This window comes from Zonotrichia albicollis, chromosome 34, assembly GCF_047830755.1.
Source record: "Zonotrichia albicollis isolate bZonAlb1 chromosome 34, bZonAlb1.hap1, whole genome shotgun sequence".
NCBI classification, from domain to species: Eukaryota; Metazoa; Chordata; class Aves; order Passeriformes; family Passerellidae; genus Zonotrichia; species Zonotrichia albicollis.
In genome coordinates this window covers 1,003,064-1,024,604 of record NC_133852.1, presented here as the reverse complement: position 1 = coordinate 1,024,604, position 21,541 = coordinate 1,003,064, and the positions used below count along the sequence as shown (strand labels likewise).

At 47.5% G+C, this 21,541-nt stretch overlaps 1 protein-coding gene across 1 annotated transcript in view; it reads right to left on the bottom strand.

The window, feature by feature from the left end:
- Nucleotides 1-2,739: 2,739 nt before the first annotated feature.
- Nucleotides 2,740-21,541, bottom strand: part of LOC113460695 (protein FAM50A) — a gene marked incomplete at its 5' end in the record, with an annotated part of 34,859 nt that continues 16,057 nt past the window's right edge. Inside the window, 8 exon segments of the mRNA XM_074531012.1 lie at nt 2,740-2,871; nt 5,019-5,129; nt 6,172-6,242; nt 6,730-6,778; nt 8,321-8,375; nt 9,110-9,186; nt 11,849-11,910; nt 17,088-17,154. Of these exon segments, the coding sequence (XP_074387113.1) occupies nt 2,863-2,871; nt 5,019-5,129; nt 6,172-6,242; nt 6,730-6,778; nt 8,321-8,375; nt 9,110-9,186; nt 11,849-11,910; nt 17,088-17,154 (501 nt within the window). The 3' untranslated portion in view covers nt 2,740-2,862.

Here is a 21,541-nt window from a genome sequence, read left to right as displayed (position 1 = left end):
ACTCATACTGGGAGCACTGGGAGGGACTGGATCAAACTGGGAGGGATTGGGAGGAACTGGGATGGACTGGGATGAACTGGTCAGGGGTAGGAGTGGGAGTGGGCAAACTGGGAGCACTGGGATGGACTGGGAGCAATACTAGCCAAACTGGGAGGGACTGGGCGGGGATTGGGAGTGAAATTGGGTTGGGAACTGGGATCAAACTGGGATAGACTGGGAGGGAACTGGGGGGGTCAGTGGGGGAGGTGTGGGGGCGTGTTCCTCTCTGGCCCCGCCCCTTTCCCCTTACATGTCTGACCCCATCCCCTCTCTCCCTCAGCCAATGGGAAGCCCTGGGGGCATAGTGGGGCGGGGCCAGTAATAGGGAATCAGTTACTGTAAAAGGGGGCGTGTCCATGCCTGGCCCCGCCCCTCTCTCCCGTCAGCCAATAGGAGGCCCTGGGATCATTGTGGGCGGGCCAATGTTCGGGGAATGGGTTACAGTAAAAAGGGGCGTGTCCGTGTCTAACCCCGCCCCCTCTCTCCCCTCAGCCAATGGGAAGCCCTGTGGGCATAGTGGGCGGGGCCAGTAATAGGAAATCAGTTACTGTAAAAGGGGGCGTGTCCATGCCTGACCCTGCCCCTCTCTCCCTCAGCCAATGGGAGCCCCTGGGTGTATTGGGGGGCGGGGCCAATGTGGGGGGAAGGCTCAGTAAGGAATGGGGCGGTGCCAATGGGGGATGGGGCGGGGTCAGTGTGTGAGGGGGCGTGTCCAAGTTTAACCCCACCCCCTTTAACCTCAGCCAATGGGAGGCCCCAGGGGTGGGCTATTGTAAAAGGGGGTGTGGCCATGTGTAACACCCGCTCTCAGCCAATGGAAAACCCTGCGATCAATGGGGGCGGGGCAATGGTTATGGGGAATGGGTTACTGTAAAAGGGGGCGTGTCTCTCTCTAACCCCACCCCCTTTTTTCTCTCAGCCAATGGGAGGCTCTGGGATCAATGGGGGCAGGACCAATGGTTATGGGGGCGGGGTCAGTGTTTCCATGGGCATGTCCATGACTGACCCCGCCCCCTTTCCCCACCAGCCAATGGGAGGCCCTGGGATCAATGGGGGCGGGGCCAACAGGTTTGGGGAATGGGTTACTATAGGAAGGGGTGTTTGTGTCTAACCCCGCCCCTTTTCCCTCCGGCCAATGGGAGGTCCTGGGATCATTGAGGGCGGGGCCTATGGGAGATAGGGGGCGGGGTCAGTGTGTGAGGGGGCGTGTCCAAGTCTGACCCCTTCCCAGTTTCCCCTCAGCCAATGGGAGTCCCTGAGGATAGTTTATTGTAAAATAGGGTGTGTCTCTCTAACCCCGCCCCTTTTGCCCCCAGCCAATGGGAGGCCCTGGGAATAGTTTATTGTAAAATAGGGTGTGTCTCTCTCTAACCCCGCCCCTTTTCCCCTCAGCCAATAAGAGGCCCTGGGGCTGGGTTACTGTAAAATAGGGTGTGTCTCTCTCTAACCCCGCCCCTTTTCCCCCCAGCCAATAAGAGGCCCTGGGGCTGGGTTACTGTAAAATAGGGTGTGTCTCTCTCTAACCCCGCCCCTTTTCCCCCCAGCCAATGGGAGGCCCTGGGGATAGTTTATTGTAAAATAGGGTGTGTCTCTCTCTAACCCCGCCCCTTTTCCCCTCAGCCAATGGGAGGCTCCGTTTTGCCCGCTCGCTCCGGGGCGGGGCCTCCTCGTTCCTGGAGCTCCTGGGGTTGGTGCTGGAAACCATTGAGAGCTTCGGGCCGGGGGAGGGGCTAAACTGCCCAGACCCCGCCCACAACATGGCCGCCAACTCTGCCCCGCCTACATCGGAGCGAAGCCCCTCCCCCACCGCCAGCTCTGCCCCGCCCACATCGCAATAAAGCCCCTCCCCCACCCATCAAAGAGCCTCGGATTCAGTTTATTGGGGTGGGGGTGCGGGAAAGAGGCCACGCCCACTCACAGCCCCGCCCCCATTCTCTGCCCCTCCCCAACCCATAAATGGCCTCGGGTTTGTTGGATTGGAGGGGAGGGGGAAAATGAGGCCACGCCCCCTCTCATGGCCCCACCTTCGCTCTCTGCCCCTCCCCCCTTTCTGTCACAGCCCCTCCCTCTCTGCCCCTCCCCCACCCCAGTAAAGCCCCACCCCCAACACGGCCCAAGTTTGGTTTTATTGGAGGGGGGAGGGGAAAACAGGCCACGCCCCCTCTCATAGCCCCTCCCCCACCCAAAAAACCAGCCTCGGTTTGGTTTTATTGGGGTGGGGGAGGGGATGGGCCAAAAGAGGCCACGCCCCCTTTCATGGCACTGCCCCCACTCTGCATTCTTCCATCACAGCCCCTCCCCCACCCGTGGCCCCTCCCACTTTGCCCCTCCTCCCCTCTTTGCACCTCCTTCATTCTTTGCCCCTCCCCCACCCCAAAACGGCCTCAGTTTGGCCACGCCCTCATTTGGCTCCTCCCCCATTCAAGCCCCACTCTCCCATTCTTTGCCCCTCCCATACTCATGGCCCCTCCCACTTTGTCCCTCCCCCACTCTCCTAGCCCCTCCCACTCTGCCCCCCTTAAGCCCCTCCCACTCTGCCATGGCCCCCTCCCCCACCCATGGCCCCTCCCCACTTGGCCCATCCCCTTTAAGCCCCTCCCCCACTCCTTGTCCCCCATTTAAGCCCCTCCCCCATTCTTTGCCCTTCCCCTTTAAGCCCCTCCCCCTCATATTTAAGCCCCTCCCCCTCAGTCTCAATCTCAGGTTTGGTTTTTATTGAGGTGGGGGAGGGGATGGGGGGAGGGGCACAAAGAGGGGGGGAGGGGAGGGGCGGGGCACAGCCCCTCCCCCACCCATGGGGGGGTTCCGGGGGTTCCTTCGGCATCAGCGGATCTGGGGGGGAGGGGTCAGATGAGGCCACGCCCACACACAGAGCTCCGCCCCCATTCATCCACAGCCCCTCCCCCATTCATTCACAGCCCCTCCCCCATTTATCCACAGCCCCTCCCTCATTCACTCACAGCCCCTCCCCCATTCATCCACAGCCCCTCCCCCATTCATTCACAGCCCCTCCCCCATTCATTCACAGCCCCTCCCCCATTCATTCACAGCCCCTCCCCCATTCATCCACAGCCCCTCCCCCATTCATTCACAGCCCCTCCCCCATTCATCCACAGCCCCTCCCCCATTCATTCATAGCCCCTCCCTTTTGCACAGCCCCTCCCCCCATTCATTCATAGCCCCCTCCCCCATTCATTCACAGCCCCTCCCCCCAGGGCTCCCCAACCACTTTTGCCCCTCCCCCACTTTTGGCCCCTCCCCCATGGTCCCTCCTCGATTTTTGGCTCCTCCCCCATTCTCTGCCCCTCCCCCACTCTTTGCTCCGCCCCCATTTAAAGCCCCTCCCCCACTTTTGGCCCCTCCCCCACCTATCCATTCTTACCCCCCACAGCCCCTCCCCCACTTTTGGCCCCTCCCACCATGGCCCCTCCCACAGGCCCCGCCCCCTCCTTTGCCTTTTGCCCCGCCCCCCACTCTTTTCTCCGCCCACAGCTGAGTCTCTCCCATGGCCCCGCCCCCTCCTTTGGCTCCTCCCACAAACCCCCGCCCCTTTTTGCCCCTCCCCCCACTTTGGGGTGAATTTGGGGCATTTTTGGGGTGATTTTGGGGCGATTTTTGGGAATTCTGAGATTATTTTGGGGTGAATTTTGAGGATTTGGAAATTTCTGGGGCATTTTGGGATTATTTGGAGGAATATTGGGGTTATTTGGGGATGTTTTGGGGCATTTCAGGGCTACTTTAGGGAAAATTTTGGGATATTTTTGGGAAATTTTGGGGGATATTTTTGGGATATTTTGGGGTGATTTTGGGAAATATTTTTGGGATATTTTGGGGATATTTTTGGAGTGATTTCATGGATATTTTGGGGATATTTTCAGGATATTTCAGGGATATTTTGGGGGATAATTTTGGAACATTTCAGGGATATTTTGGGGTGATTTTTGTGGATATTTTGGGGAATATTTGGGATATTTTAAGGATATTTTGGGGATAATTTTAAGGTGATTTTAGGGATATTTGGGGGTTATTTTTGGTTATTTTGGGGTTGTTTTGGGACATTATTTAAAGATATTTAGGGATATTTCAGGGATATTTTGGAGATGTTTTGGTAGATTTAAAGGATATTTTTGTGGATATTTTTGTGGGCATTTTGGGGTGGTTTTAGGGGATATTTTGGGGAATATTTGGGATATTTCAGGAATATTTTTTAAATATTTTGGGGATGTTTTTGGGATATTTTGGAGAATATTTGGGGATATTTTTGGGTGATTTTGGGTCCCTCACCGTGTACTTGTCCTGGCGTTTCTCGGGATCCAAGGGGATTTTTTAGGAATATTTTGGGGAATTTTTGGGGATATTTTAAGGATATTTCAGGGATATTTCAGGGACATTTTTGGGATATTTTGGAGAATATTTGGGGATATTTTTGGGGTGATTTCAGGCTATTTTTGGTCCCTCACCGTGTACTTGTCCCAGCGTTTCTCGGGGTCGAAGGGGATTTTTTTAGGAAAATTTTGGGGAATTTTTTGGGATATTTTAAGGATAATTTCAGGCATATTTTAAGGATATTTTAGGGATAATTCAGGAATATTTCAGGGATATTTTAAGGATATTTTTGGGGTGATTTGGGGCCATTTTGGGGCCCTCACCGTGTACTTGTCCCAGCGTTTCTCGGGGTCCAAGGGGATTTTATAGGAATATTTTGGGGATTTTTTCGTGATATTTTAAGTATATTTAAGGATAATTCAGGGATATTTTTGGGATATTTTGGCGAATATTTGGGGATATTTTTGGGGTGATTTTGGGTCCCTCACCGTGTACTTGTCCCTGCGTTTCTCGGGGTCCAAGGGGATTTTATAGGAATATTTTGGGATATTTTAAGGATAATTTCAGGGATATTTTAAGGATATTTCAGGGATATTTTTGGGATATTTTGGAGAATATTTGGGATATTTTTGGGGTGGTTTTGGGTCCCTCACCGTGTACTTGTCCCAGCGTTTCTCGGGGTCGAAGGGCTCCCAGCGGCTGGCAGGGAAGATGTGCTTGTTCTTCTCGTACCACGAGCGCAGCACGACCTTCCCGGCGTGCGACTGTGACGTCACCGTGACGTCATCCAATGGGAGACGGCGTCATTGACAGGGGTGATGTCATTGATGGGGGTGATGTCATCGATTGGGGTGATGTCATTGGTCAGATGTGATGTCATTGATTGGGGGTTGATATCAGTAGGGGGTGATGTCATTTTTTGGGGAATGATGTCATAGGTTGGGGCGATGTCATGGATTGGGGTGATGTCATCAGTAGGGTGGGGCCATTAATTAGGAGTGATGTCATTGATTAGGAGTGATGTCATCAGTCAGGGGTGATGTCATTGTTTGGGGGTTGATGTCATTGGGGGTGATGTCATTGTGTGGGAATGATGTCATAGATGGGGGTTGATGTCATAGGTCGGGGTGATACCATCCGTAAGGAGTGATGTCATTGATTGGCAGTGATGTCATTAATTTTGGGATGATGTCATCGGTAGGGTGAGGCCATTAATTAGGAGTGATGTCATCGATAAGGGGTGATGTCATCAGCCAGGGGTGATGTCATTGATTTGGGATGATGTAACCAATAGGGGGTGAGGTCATTGATTGGGGTGATGTCATCAATAGGGGGTGTCATTGATCAGGGATTGATGTCATTGGTAGAGGGTGACGTCATCAATAGGGGTTGATGTGAGTGGTGATTGAGGTCATTGGTAAGGGGTGATGTCATCAATAGGGAATGACATCGTCAGAGGTGATGTCATTTGGGGTGACATCATCAGTAAGGAATGATGACATCATTTAAGGGTGATGTCATTGGGGGATTGATGTCATTGGTTGGAGGTGATGTCATCAATTGGCAACGATGTCATTGATTGGGAGTGATGTCATCAATCAGGAGGAGATGTAATCAAGGGGGGAAGTTATAAAAGAGAGTGACGTCAGCGACAGAGCAATTACGTCACTGCCCAGCCTGGGTGTGACATCATTGCCCAGGAATGACGTCATCAACAGTGATGACGTCACCCATGGGACATAGGCTTTGTCATGGGGTGATGACGTCACCGCTGAGGGGTGATGACGTCATCGGCGGCAGCGTTACCTCGTCCTTCTCCACGGTGGCGTCGCTGAGCAGCCGAACGTCCTCGTGCACATCGAAATTGAACAGCGGGCCTGGGGCGGGGCCGTGACGTCACCGTGACGTCACAGACGTGCCAAATGACGTCACAACCCCGCCACAATGATGATGATGATGTTCTAATGTCATAACCCCACCCATCGTGATGACATCACAGCCACCCAGATGACATCACAGCCAATAACGCCACGATATTCGCAATTATTACATCATATCCCCAGTGATGTCACAACCCCCACTGATGACATCACAGCCCTCGTGATGATGCCACATCCACCCCGATGATGTCACAGCCCCATTGATGACCTCACACCCCCATTGTGACATCACAGCCCCAACAATTGATGACATCACAACCCCATCTGTGATGTCCCATCCCCTCAGAATGACATCACATCCCCATGGATGACGTCACTACTCTGGTTAAGGCATCCCTGCACCGTGGGTTGATGACGTCACCCCCTCAACGATGACATCACCCCCTGTTGGTGATGTCACTCCCCCATTGATGACGTCACTCACCGCTTTTCCCGCGGGCCTTGGTGACGATGAAGTCGTAGAAGCTGTGGTGCTGTGGGGGAGGGGCAGGGGAGGGTCAGGGGGGCGGGGCCTGAGGGGAGGGGCCAAAGGGTTGGGGGAGGGGCTGGGGGTGGAGCCAGGGTGTGGGGGAGGGGCTCTGGAAATCGGGGAGGGGGAGGGGCCAATTAGAAGGAAAAGGGCTCAGGGGGTGGGGGAGGGGCTCAGTGTGATTGGGGGCGTGGCTCTCACATGGGGCATGAGCAGAGGGTGGGGGCGTGGCTTGGTGGATGTGGGTGGGGCCATTGTGTGGGGGCGGGGCTGAGGATGAATGCGGGCGGGGCCATGGCTTGGGGGCGGGGGTCACGTGGGGGATGATCTGGGGTGTGGGTGTGGCCATGGGATGGGGCGGGGCTTACGTGGGGATGATCAGGGGTGGGGGCGGGGCCATGGTGTGGGGGCGGGGCCATGGTGCAGGGGTGGGGCTCACGTGGGGGATGATCAGGGGTGGGGGCGGGGCTCAGCATGGATGTGGGCAGGGCCAAGGTGTGGAGGTGGGGCTCAGGATGGCTGTGGGCGGGGCCATGGTGTGGGGGCGGGGCCATGGTGCTGGGGCGGGGCTCACGTGGGGGATGATCAGAGTGTGGGAGTGGGGCCATGGTGCAGGGGCGGGGCTCAGGATGGCTGTGGGCGGGGCTCAGGATGGATGTGGGCGGGGCCATGGTGCTGGGGCGGGGCTCACGTAGGAGGATGATCATTGGTGGGGACATGGCCATGGTGTGGGGGCGGGGCTCAGGATGGCTGTGGGCAGGGCCGTGGGATGGGGGTGGGGCTCACGTGGGGGATGATACGGGGTGGGGGCGGGGCTCAGCATGGATGTGGGTGGGGCCAAGGTGTGGAGGTGGGGCTCAGGATGGCTGTGGGCGGGGCCATGGCGCAGGGCTCAGGTGGGGGATGATCGGGGTGGGGGCGGGGCCATGGTGCAGGGGCGGGACTCAGGATGGCTGTGGGTGGGGCCAAGGTGTGGAGGTGGGGCTCAGGATGGATGTGGGCGGGGCCATGGCACAGGGGCGGGGCTCGCATGGGGGATGATCAGGGGTGGGGGCGGGGCCATGGGATGGGGGCGGGACTCACGTGGGGGATGATATGGGGTGGGGGCGTGGCCATGGGATGGGGGCGGGGCTCACGTGGGGGATGATCGAGGTGGGGGCGGGGCCATGGGGTGGGGGCGGGGGCTCAAGATGGCTGTGGGCGGGGCCATGGTGGGGGGGCGGGGCTCTCATATGGGGTATGTTTAGAGGGTGGGGGCGGGGCCATGGTGCAGGGGTGGGGCTCAGGATGGCTGTGGGCGCGGCCATTCCCTGGGGGCGGGGCTCACGTGGGGGATGAACGGTGTGGGGGCAGGGCTCAGGATGGATGTGGGCGTGGCCATGGGGTGGGGGCGGGGTCTCACATGGGGGATGATCAGAGGTGGGGGCAGGGCCATGGTGTGGGGGCGTGGCCATGGGGCGGGGGGCGGGGCTCACGTGGGGGATGATCAGAGTGTGGGGGCGTGGCCATGGGATGGGGCGGGGCCATGGGAGGGGGCGGGGCTCACGTGGGGGATGATCAGATCCTCCTTGATGTACATCAGCTGCTCCACCCCCGCCGAGCTGCGGGAAACCCATCAGGGACCCCAAAACCAGCAAAAAACGCCCCAAAATACCCCAAAAATAACCCCAAACTCCCCCAAAAAAACAGCAAATCCCCCGAATTACCCCAAAACGTCCCAAAATACCCCAAAAATAACCCCAAACTCCCCCAAAAAAACAGCAAATCCCCCGAATTACCCCAAAACGTCCCAAAATACCCCAAAACCAAAAATAACCCCAAACTCCCCCAAAAAAACAGCAAATCCCCCGAATTACCCCAAAACGTCCCAAAATACCCCAAAAATAACCCCAAACTCCCCAAAAAAACAGCAAATCCCCGAATTACCCCAAAACGTCCAAAACGCCCCAAAATGCCCAAAAATAACCACAAACTCCCCCAAAAATCCAGCAAATTCTCCAAATTACCCCAAAACGTCCCAAAACGCCCCAAAATACACCAAAAATAACCCCAAACTCCCCCAAAAAAACAGCAAAACCCCTGAATTACCCCAAAACATCCCAAAACGCCCCAAAATACACCAAAAATAACCCCAAACTCCCCCAAAAAAACAGCAAAACCCCCCAGTTACCCCAAAATCAGCAAATAACCCCGACACCTCCCAAAGTACGCCAAAGACCATCCCAAAATTCACAAAAACCTGGCAAAAACACCCCAAACCCAACTCTGAATGAGAGCCTCCCCAAAGCCCCCCAAATCCCACAGGGACCCCCCAAAATCCCAAATTCCCCCTCACCGGAGCTCACTGAAATCCTTGCGCAGAATTTCCAGAGCTTTCTGCAGGAATTGCTGCATCGTGTTCCCCTTCTTCATCTGAGGGACACCAAAATCAGCCAAAACCACCCCAAAAATCAACCCTAAATAACCCCAAAAATCATCCTAAATATCCCAAAAATCACCCCAAAAATCACTTCAAAATACTGCAAAAAATCACCCCAAGAATCATCCTAAAAATCCCCAAAATCACCCCAAAAATCACTCCAAAACAATCCATAAATATCCCAAAAATCACCCCAAAATCAACCTAAAAAAACCCAAAAAACACCCCAAAATACTGCAAAAAATCACCCCAAAAATCATCCTAAAAATCCCCAAAATCACCCTAAAAATCACTCCAAATAATCCCTAAATATCCCAAAAATCACCCCAAAATCAACCCTAAAGAACCCCGAAAATCACCCCAAAATACTGCAAAAAATCACCCCAAAAATCATCCTAAAAATCCCCAAATCATCCCAAAAATTACCCCAAAAATCACTCCAAAATAATCCCTAATATCCCAAAAATCACCCCAAAAATTCCCCTAAAAAACACCCGAAAATCAACTGAAAATCACCCAGGAACTCCCAAAAATCACTCCCAAATCACCCGAAAAATCTCCCCCAAAATCACTCAGGAACTGCTGCATCGTGTTCCCCTTCTTCATCTGAGGGACCCCAAAATCAGCCAAAATCACCCCAAAATCCACTCAAAAATCACCCCCAAATCAGCCCAAAAATCACCCCAAAAATTCACCCCAAAAATCACCCTAAAATCCCAAAATCACCCCAAAAATCACCCAAAAATCAGCCCAAAAACCATCCTAAAAATCACCTGGGAACCCTAAAAATCAGCCCAAAAATCACCCCAAAAATCATCCTAAAAATCCCAAAAATCACCCCAAAAATCACTCCAAAATAATCCCTAAATATCCCAAAAATCACCCCAAAATCACCCCAAAATCAACCCTAAAAAACCCCAAAAATCACCTCAAAATACTGCAAAATATCACCCCAAAAATCATCCTAAAAATCCCCAAATCATCCAAAAATCACCCCAAAATAATCCCTAAATATCCCAAAAATCACCCCAAAAATTCCCCTAAAAACCACCCGAAAATCAACTTAAAATCACCCAGGAACTCCCAAAAAATCGCCCGAAAAATCTCCCCAAAATCACTCAGGAATTGCTGCATCGTGTTCCCTTCTTCATCTGAGGGACCCCAAAATCAGCCAAAATCACCCCAAAATCCACTCAAAAGCAACCCAAAAACCCTCAAAATCAGCCAAAAATCAGCCCAAAAATCATCCTAAAAATCCCCCAAAATCACCCCAAAAATCACCCCAAAATCACCCAAAAATCCCTAAAATCAGCCCAAAAATCACCCAAAAATCACACCAAAAATCATCCTAAAAATGCCCAAAATCAGCCCAAAAATCACCCCAAAATCAGCCCAAAAATCATCCTAAAAGTCCCCAAAATCACCCCAAAAATCATCATAAAAATCCCCAAATCAGCCCAAAAATCACTCAAAAATCACCACAAAATCACCCAAAAAATCCCTAAAATCAGCCCAAAAATCACCCAAAATCACCCAAAAATCATCATAAAAATCCCCAAATCAGCCCAAAAATCACCCAAAAATCAGCCCAAACTCATCCTAAAAATCCCAAAATCCGCCCAAAAATCACCCAAAAATCATCCTAAAAATCCCCAAAATCACCCCAAAACCCACTCAAAAATCCCCACGAAAATCAGCCCAAAAATCACCCAAAAATCAGCCCAAAAATCACTCCAAAAAATTCCCAAAAATCCACCCCAAAAATCACCTGGGAACTCCAAAATCCCCACAAAAATCACCCCAAAATCAGCCCAAAAATCACCCCAAAATCATCCTAAAAATTCCCAAAATCAGCCCAAAAACCACCAAAAATCCCCCAAAATCAGCCCAAAACACCCCAAAAATCACCTGAGAACCCTAAAAATCAGCCCAAAAATCACCAAAATAACCCCAAAAATTGCTAAAAAAAAAATCACCTCAAAAATTCACCCCAAAACCTCAAAAACTCACCTTAAAAATCACCCCATAAATCACCCAGGAACCCTAAAAATCAGCCCAAAAATCACCCAAAAAAACCTGCAAAAATCACCCCAAACAATCCCCTCAAAATCATCCCCAAACCCCAAAAATCGCCCAAAATCACCCAAAAATTCCCCCAAAAACACCCAAAAATCAACCTAAAATCCCCCCCCAAATCACCCAAAAATGCCCTGGGAATCCTGAAAATCACCCCAAAAAATACCGCAAAAATCACCCCAAAATCCCCCAAAACTCACCCCAAAAACATCCCAAAAATCACCCAAAAATCACCCAAAAATCCTCCAGGAACCCCAAAAATCACCCAAAATAACCCCAAAAATTACTAAAAAATCATCTCAAAAATTCACCCCAAAACCTCAAAACTCACCCCAAAATCACCCCAAAAGTCACCCAGGAACCCCCAAAAATCACCTCAAAAATCCAACAAAATCACTCCAAAAATCACCCAAATCCCCCAAAAATGACCCAAAAATCCTCAAATCCCCCTAAAAATCCCAACAGAATCCCCCCAAATCCCTTCCAAAATCCTCCAAATTCCCCCTGGGACCCCAAAATCCCAAAAATGACCCAAAAATCCCAAAAATGACCCCAAAATTCCCAAATCCCCTCCCCCACCTTGACGGTGCGCCGGTGCCCGGAGCCGTCCCAGTAACTGAAGGTGATCTCGATCTCCTCATCTGGGGGGAAGGAGGCAAAAATCACCAAAAATCACCCAAAAATCAGCCTAAAAATGACCCAAAATCACCCAAAAATCACCCAAAAATCACCCAAAAATCAACCCAAAATCAGCCCAAAAATCAGCCCAAAAATCACCCCAAAATCACCCCAAAAATCACCCAAAACTTCCCCAATATCACCCCAGAAATCAGCCCAAAAATGACCCAAAATTACCCCAAAAATCACCCAAAATCACCCCAAAAATCAGCCAGAATCACCCAAAACCATCCCAAAACTGCCCAAAATCACCCTAAAAATCAGCCCAAAACTGCCCTAAAATCACCCAGAATCACCCAAAAATCAGCCCAAAACCACTCCAAAAATCAGCCCAGAATCACCCAAAACCATCCCAAAACTGCCCCAAAATCACCCCAAAAATCACCCAAAAATCAGCCCAAAAATCACCCAAAATCACCCCAAAACCACCCCAAAAATCACCCAAAAATCAGCCCAAAATCACCCCAAAAATCACCCCAAAAATCCGCCCAAAACTGCCCCAAAATCACCCCAAAAATCACCCAAAATCACCCCAAAAATCAGCCCAAAAATCAGCCAAAATCACCCCCAAAATCACCCAAAATCACCCAAAAATCAGCCCAAAAATCACCCAAAACCATCCCAAAACTGCCCCAAAACCACCCTAAAAATCAGCCCAAAACTGCCCCAAACCACCCCAAAAATCATCCCAAAAATCAGCCCAAAACTGCCCAAAATCACCCCAGAATCACCCAAAATCACCCCAAAAATCAGCCCAAAAACACTCCAAAAATCACCCCAAAAATCAGCCCCAAAACTGCCCCAAATCACCCTAAAAATCAGCCCAAAAACGACCCAAAATCACCCCAAAAATCACCAAAAAAATCACCCAAAATCACCCTAAAACCATACCAAAACTCCCCCAAAATCACCCTAAAAATCACCCAATACCACCCCAAAAATCAGCCCAAAACTGCCCCCAAAATCACCCTTAGAATCATCCCAAAACCACCCCAAAAATCACCCCAGAAATGACCCTAAACCCCCAAAAATCACCCCAAAAAATCACCCTAAAAATCCTCCCAAAATCACCCAAAATCACCCCAGAATCACCCAAAATCACCCCAAAAATCAGCCCAAAACTGCCCCAAAATCACCCCAGAATCACCCAAAATCAGCCCAAAAATCAGCCCAAAAAACCAGTCCAAAACTCAGCCCAGAATCACCCAAAACCATCCCAAAACTGCCCCAAAAATCAGCCCAAAACTGCCCCAAAATCACCCTTAGAATCATCCCAAAACCACCCAAAAATCACCCCAGAATCACCCAAAATCACCCAAAAAATCCTCCCAAAAACCACCCCAAAAATCACCCCAGAATCACCCAAAAAATCCTCCCAAAAATCACCGAAAATCATCCCAAAAATGGCCCAAAATCACCCCAAAAATCCTCCCAAAAATCACCCAAAATCACCCCAAAAATCACCCAAAACCACCCCAAAAACCATCCCAAAACCACCCCAAAAATCACCCAGAATCACCCAAATCACCCCAAAAATCCTCCCAAAATCACCCCAAAAATGCCCCAAACCACCCAAAAATGCCCCAGAAATGACCCTAAACCTCTAAAAATCACCCCAAAAATCAGCCCAGAATCACCCAAAAAATCATCCCCAAAAATCACCAAAACCACCCCAAAAACCATCCAAAAACTGCCCCCAAAATCACTCCAAAAATCACCCAAAATCACCCTAAAAATCATCCCAAAAATGACCCTAAACCCCAAAAAATTACCCTCCAAAACCACCCTAAATTCACCCTCAAACTGCCCCCTGAACACCCAAAATTGACCCTAAAACCACCCCAAAATCACCCAAAACTACCCAAAAATGGCTCCAAAACCACTCCAAAATTGACCCTAAAATGCCCCAAAAATCACCCAAAAATCACCCAAAATCACCCCAAAACCACCCCAAAACTTGCCCAAAATCACCCAAAAATCTCAAAAATCACCCTAAAACCATCCCAAAACTGCCTCAAAACACCCCAAAATCACCCAAAAAATCACCCCAAAACCCTCCAAAAATGACCCCAAAATCACCCCAAAAATGACCCCAAACCACCCTAAAATGACCCCAAAACCACCCAAAATTGGCCCCAAAATTACTCCTAAAATGGCCTCAAAAATTAATCCAAAATCACCCCAAAATTGACCCCAAAACTGCCCCAAAATCATCCCAAAAATGCTCCAAAAATGGCCCAAATCACTCGAAAAATGACCCAAAGTGGCCCCAAAATCATCCCAAAATCGACCCAAAAATGGTCCCAAAACCATCCCAGAACTGCCCCAAAATCACCCCAAAACCAACCCTGGAACCCCAAAAATTACCCAAAAATAACCCAAAACCACTCCAAAAATTGCCCCAAAAATGGCCCCAAAATCAACCTTGAACACCCCAAAAATGACCCCAAAAATCACCCTAAAATCACCCTAAAATCACCCAAAAATGACCCCAAAAATGACCCTAAATCCTCCCACAACGACCCAAAATGGCCTCAAAAACTGACCCCAAAATCTGACCCAGGGACCCCAAAAATCCTCCAAAATTTCCCCCAAAATTTCCCCCAAATCCCCCTAAGTTCCCTCAAATTATCCCCAAAATTCCTCCCAAACTCCCCAAAATCATCTAAAAATCCCCCAAAATCCATCAAAATCCCCCAAAATTCACTCCAAAATCACCCAAATCTTGCCAAAATCCCAAATCCCCAAAATCCAGAAAATCCCCCCCAAATCTGCAAAAAATTCCCCAAAATTCCTCTTAAATCTCCCCAAAATTCTCCAATTTCCTGCAATCCCCAAAAATTTCCCTGCCTCAAAATTTCCCAAAATTTCCCCAAATTCTCCAAATTTCCCCCAAATCTCCCCAAAAATTCCCTTAAAACCCCCAAACTCCTCCCAAAAATCCCAAATTTCTCCCTAAAATTCCAAAACTGCCCCAAAATCACCCCAAAAATCAGCCCAGATTCACCCTAAAAATCTTCCCAAAAATCACCCCAAAAACAGCCCCAAAAATGTCGCTGGAACCCAAAAACTGCCCAAATTTTACCCCAAAATGATCCAAAACCACCCCAAAAATGCCCAAAATGGCCTCAAAAATTACCCCAAAAATGCCCCAAAACAATCCCAAAAACGACCCCTGAACACCCCAAAACTGAAACCAAAATGGCCCCAAAATCACCCTAAAAATTATCTAAAAACACCCTAAAAATGACCCCAAAAAACCCTAAATATGATCCCAAAAATGATCCCAAATCCACCCAAAACTGACACTGAAACCCCAAAAATCACCCAAAAATGACCCAAACCCACCCCAAAAATGTCGCTGGAACCCCAAAACTGCCCCAAATTTTACCCCAAAATGATCCAAAACCACCCCAAAATTACCCCCAAAATTACCCAAAAATGACCCAAACCCACCCCAAAATCAGCCCCAAAAATGTCGCTGGAACCCCAAAAACTGCCCCAAATTTTACCCCAAAATGAGCCCAAAACCAACCCAAAAATGCCCCAAAATGGCCTCAAAAATTACCCCAAAAATGGCCCCAAAACCAACCAAAAATGGCCCCAAAAATGACCCTGAACCCTTAAAACCACCCCAAAATGGCTTCAAAACTGACCTTGAATCCCCCAAATTACCCCAAAAACAGCCCCAAAAGTGACCCCAAAACCACCAAAAATTATCCCCAAAATGACCCAAAAATGACCCAAACCACCCCAAAAATGTCGCTGGAACCCCAAAAACTGCCCAAATTTTACCCCAAAATGATCCCAAAACCACCCAAAAAATGCTCAAAATGGCCTCAAAAATGGCCCCAAAAATGGCCCCAAAACCACCCAAAATGGCCCCAAAAATGGCCCCAAAACCACCCAAAATGGCCCCAAAAAATGAACCAAAAATGTCCCCAAAAATGACCCTGAACCCTTAAAAACCACCCCAAAAATGGCTTCAAAACTGACCTGAATCCCCCAAAATTACCCCAAAAACAACACCAAAAATTATCCCAAAATGACCCCAAAAAAAACCCAAAAAACCCCAAAAAACCGACCCTGAACCCCCAAAACCAACCCCAAAATGGTCTTGAAGCCCCTAAAATGACCCAAAATTATTCCAGAGACCCAAAAATTTCCCAATCCCCCCAAAAATTGTCCTAAATCCCCCAAATTCCCCAAAAATCCCCACATTCCCCCCCAAGTTCTCCCAAAATGCCCCAAAATTATCTCAAAATTCCCAAAAATCCCAAAATTCCTCCAAATTTCCCCAAAATGTCCCAAAAATTCCCCTCAAATTCCACCCAAAACTCCCCCCAAATTCTCTCCAAAATTCCCCAAAAATTTCCCCAAAATCTCCAAAATCCCCCCAAAAAATTCCTAAAACCCCCAAAATTTCCTTAAAACCCCCAAATTCCTCCCCAAAATCCCCAAATTTCCCCTAAAATTCCCAAATTTCCTCCAAAATTCCCCAAATTCCTCCTAAATCCCCAAAATTCCCAAAAATCCCCCAAATCCCCCCAAATTCCCCCTAAAATTGTCCAAAATGCCCCAAAATTATCTCAAAATTCCCAAAAATCCCAAAATTCCTCCAAATTTCCCCAAAAATGTCCCAAAAATTCCCCTCAAATTCCCACACAAACCAAAATTCCCCAAATTTGGCAAACTCCCCCTAATTCCCACAAAAATTCCAAAAATGTTCAAAATTTTTCAAAATCTCCTGAAAATTCCCCAAAATCCAGAAAATTCCCACAAAATCCCCCTCAAATCCCCCCAAAATTCTCCAAATTTTCTCCAAAATCCCCAAAAATTTCCCCCAAAATCCCCCAAAAAATTCCCTAAAATCCCCAAATTTCCCCCTAAAATTCCAATTTCCTCCAAAATTTCCCCCAAATTCCTCCTAAATCCCCCAAAATTCCCAAAAATCCCCAAAATCCCCAAAATCCCCCCAAAATTCCCCCTAAAATTGTCCAAAATTACCCTAAATTCCCTCCAAATCCCCCAAATTGCACCAAATCCTCCAAATTTCCCCTAAAATTGCCCAAATTCCTTGAAATTCCCCAAAATTCCCCAAAATTTCCCAAATTTCCCAAAATTTCCGGATTTTTCTCACTTTTGATTTTCTCCTGTTTGGCCTCCCACTCCTGCCTGAGCTCCTCCCGCAGCCGATTCTCCTCCTCCTGCCAAAAATAAATCAAAATAAATCAAAATAAATCAAAAATAAATCAAAATAAATCAAAAATAAATCAAAAATAAACCAAAAATATCCCAAAATATCTCCTAGGGCAGAGACAAAATCAGCCAAAAATAAATCAAAATAAATCAAAAATATCCCAAAAATATCCCAAAATCAACCAAAAACATCCTCCTGGGCACCGACACAAAATCGACCCAAAATAAATCAAAAATAAATCAAAAATAAATCAAAAATAAATCAAAATAAATCAAAAATAAATCAAAAATGAATCAAAAATATCCCAAAATCTCCTCCTGGGGCAGAGACAAAACCGACCAAAAATCAACAAAAAATAAATCAAAAATATCCCAAAATCAACCCAAAATATCCCAAAATCTCCTCCTCCTGGGCACAGACAAAATCAGCCAAAATAAATCAAAATAAATCAAAAATAAATCAAAAATAAACAAAAATATCCCAAAATAAACCCAAAATATCCTCCTTGGCACGGGACACAAAATCAGCCCAAAATAAATCAAAAATAAATCAAAAATAAATCAAAAATACATCAAAATAAACCCAAAAATATCCCAAAATCTCCTCCTCCTGGGCACAGACACAAAATCAGCCAAAAATAAACCAAAATAAACCAAAAATAAACAAAAAATATCCCAAAATAAATCAAAAATATCCCAAAATATCCTCCTGGGCACGGACACAAAACCGCCAAAAATAAATCAAAATAAATTAAAAAAAAATCAAAAAATATCCCAAAAATATCCCAAAATATCCTCCTGGGCACGGACACAAAATCAGCCAAAAAAATCAAAAATATCCCAAAATAACCAAAAATATCCCAAAAATATCCCCAAAATTAACAAAAAATATCCCAAAATCTCCTCCTGGGGCACAGACAAAATAAACCAAAAATAAACCAAAATAAACGGAAAAAAATCCCAAAATATCCCAAAATAAATAAAAAATATCCAAAAATAAACCCAAAATATCCTCCTGGGGCAGAGACAAAATCAGCCAAAATAAACCAAAAATTAATCAAAAATATCCCAAAATCAACCAAAAATAAACCCAAAATATCCTCCTGGGCACGGACACAAAATCAGCCAAAAATAAACCAAAATAAATTAAAAATAAATCAAAAATAAATCAAAAATAAATCAAAAATATCCCAAAATCTCCTCCTCCTGGGCACGGACAAAATAAACCAAAAATAAATCAAAATAAATCAAAAATAAATCAAAAATAAACCAAAATTATCCCAAAGTAAACCCAAAATATCCTCCTTGCACGGACACAAAATCAACCAAAAATAAATCAAATAAACCCAAAATATCCCAAAATATCCTCCTGGCATAGACACAAAATTGACTAAAATCAACCAAAATATGTCAAAAATAAATCAAAAATAAATCAAAAATAAACCAAATCAACCCAAAATATCCTCCTGGGGCAGAGACAAAATCAGCCAAAAATAAATCAAAAATAAACAAAAAATAAATCAAAATAAATCAAAAATATCCAAAATCTCCTCCTCCTGGGCACAGACACAAAATCGACAAAAATAAACAAAAATAAATCAAAATAAATCAAAATATCCCAAAATCTCCTCCTGGGCACAGACACAAAATTGACCAAAAATAAATCAAAATAAATCAAAATAAATCAAAATTATCCCAAATATCCTCCTGGGCACAGGCACAAAAACCAACCAAAAATCAACCAAAAATAAACCAAAATAAACCCAAAATAAACCAAAATTATCCCAAAATATCCCAAAATATTCTCCTGGGGCACAGACAAAATAAACCAAAAATAAACCAAAATAAACGGGAAAAAAATCCCAAAATATCCAAAATAAACCCAAAATAAACCCAAAATATCCTCCTGGGCACGGACACAAAATCAACCAAAAATAAATCAAAATAAACCCCAAAATATCCTTCTGGGCACAGACACAAAATTGACTAAAATCAACCCAAAATATGTCAAAAATAAATCAAAAATATCCCAAAATAAATCAAAAACATCCCAAAATCTCCCCAAATCCTCTCAGGATCCCCAAAAATTTCCCAAATCTCCTCTCCAAAATTCCCCAAAACCCCCCCAAAATCCCTCAAAATTCCCCCCAAATCCCTTCAGGACCCCCCAAATTTTGCCAAATTCCCCCCAAATTTTTCAAAATCCCCCCCCAAAACCCCCCTAAAATGCCCCAAAATCCCCCCCAGGACCCCCCAAAAATCTCCCAAATCCCCCCAAAATTTCCCTCAAAAATCCCCCCAAAATCCACTCAGGACCCCCCAAATGCCCCCCAAATTTCCAAATCCCCCCCAGGAACCCCAAAAATCTCCCCAAATTCACTCAGGACCCCCAAAATCCCCCAAAATTTTCCAAAGCCCCCCAAAATCCCCCAAATCCTCTCAGTACCCCCAAAATTTTCCCAAATCCCCCCTAAAACTCCCCCAAATTTTTCCAAAATTCCCCCAAATTCCATCTGGGACCCCCCAGGACCCCCCAAAATTCCCCCAAAATCCACTCAGGACCCCCAAAATTTTGCCAAAATCCCCCCTAAAAATCCCCTCAAAATCCCCCCAAAATTGCCCCCAAATCCCCCCAGGACCCCCCAAAAATCTCTCAAATCCCCCCAAATTTCCCTCAAGACCCCCCCAAAATCCCCCACAGGAACCCCCAAATCTCCCCAAATTCACTCAGGACCCCCAAAATTTTCCCAAATCCCCCCTAAATCCCCTTTAAAACTCCCCCAAATTTTTCCAAAATTTCCCAAAACCCCCCAAATTCCCCCCAGGACCCCCCAAAATCTCCCAAATCCCCCCAAAATTTCCCCTCAAAAATCTCCCCAAAATCCACTCAGGACCCCCCAAATGCCCCCCAAATTTTCCAAATCCCCCCCCAGGAACCCCAAAAATCTCCCCAAATTCACTCAGGACCCCCAAAATCCCCCAAAATCCCATCAGGGACCCCCAAAATCCCCCCAAGACCCCCCCAAATCCCTCCAGGACCCCCCAAATTCACTCAGGACCCCACAAATTTTCCCAAATCCCCCCTAAAACTCCCCCAAAAATTTTTTCCAAAATTCCCCCAAATTCCATCTGAGACCCCCAGGACCCCCCAAAATCTCCCAAAACTTCAAAATCTCCCCAGAAATCCCCCCCAGATCTCCCCAAATCCACTCAGGACCCCCAAAATCCCCCAAATCCCCCCTAAAATCTCCCCAAAACCTCAAAAATCTCCCAAAAATCCCCCCTAAAACTCCTTTAAAATTCCCCCAAATTTTTCCAAAATTCCCCCAAATCCCCCCACGACCCCCCCAAAATCCTCCAAATTCCCCTCAAGACCCCCCCAAATCCCTCAAAATCCCCCCAAAATCTCCCCCAAATTCACTCAGGATACCCCAAATTTTTCCAAACTCCCCCCAAACCCCCCAAAATCCCCCCAGGAACCCCAAAAATCTCCCCAAATTCTCTCACATTCACCCAAATTTTACCCAAAATCCCCCCAAAATTCCATCTGGGACCCCCAAAATCTCTCAAATTTCCCCCAAATCCCTCCAGGACCCCCCAAAATCTCCCAAATCCCCCCAAATTTCCCCTCAAGACCCCCCCAAATCCCTCAAAATCCCCCAGGAACCCCAAAAATTCCCCCAAATTCTCTCACATTCACCCAAATTTTACCCAAAATCCCCCCAAAATTCCATCTGGGACCCCCAAAATCCCCCCAAATTCTCCCCCAAAAAAACCCCAAAATCCCCCCAAGACCCCCCAAAATCCACTCAGGACCCCCCAAATTTTGCCAAATCCCCCCTAAAATGTCCCAAAAAACCCAAAATCCCCCCTTAAAATTCCCCCAAATTTTTCCAAAATTCCCCAAAACCCCTCCAAAATGGCCCCAAATCCCCCCCCAGGACCCCCCCAAAAATCTCCCAAATCCCCCCCAAAATCCCCCCTAAAATCTCCCCAGAACCCCAAAAATCCCCCTTAAAATCCCCTTAAAATTCCCCCAAAAATCTCCCCAAATTCCCTCAAAATCCCCCCAAAATCCTCCAAATTCCCCTCAAAAATCCCCCAAAAATCCCATAAATTCCGTCAGGATCCCCCAAATTTTCCCAAATCCCCCCTAAAATTCCCCCAAATTTTCCCAAAATTCCCCAAATTCCACCTGGGACCCCCCAGGACCCCCCAAAATCCCAATTTCCCCCAAATCCCCCTAAAAATCCCCAAAATCCCCCCAAGACCCCCCAAAACCCTTCAGGACCCCCCCAAACTCCACTCAGGACCCCCCAAATTTTGCCAATTCCCCCAAAATCTCCCCCAAATATCCCAAAAATCCCCCCTAAAATGCCCCCAAATCCCCCCAGG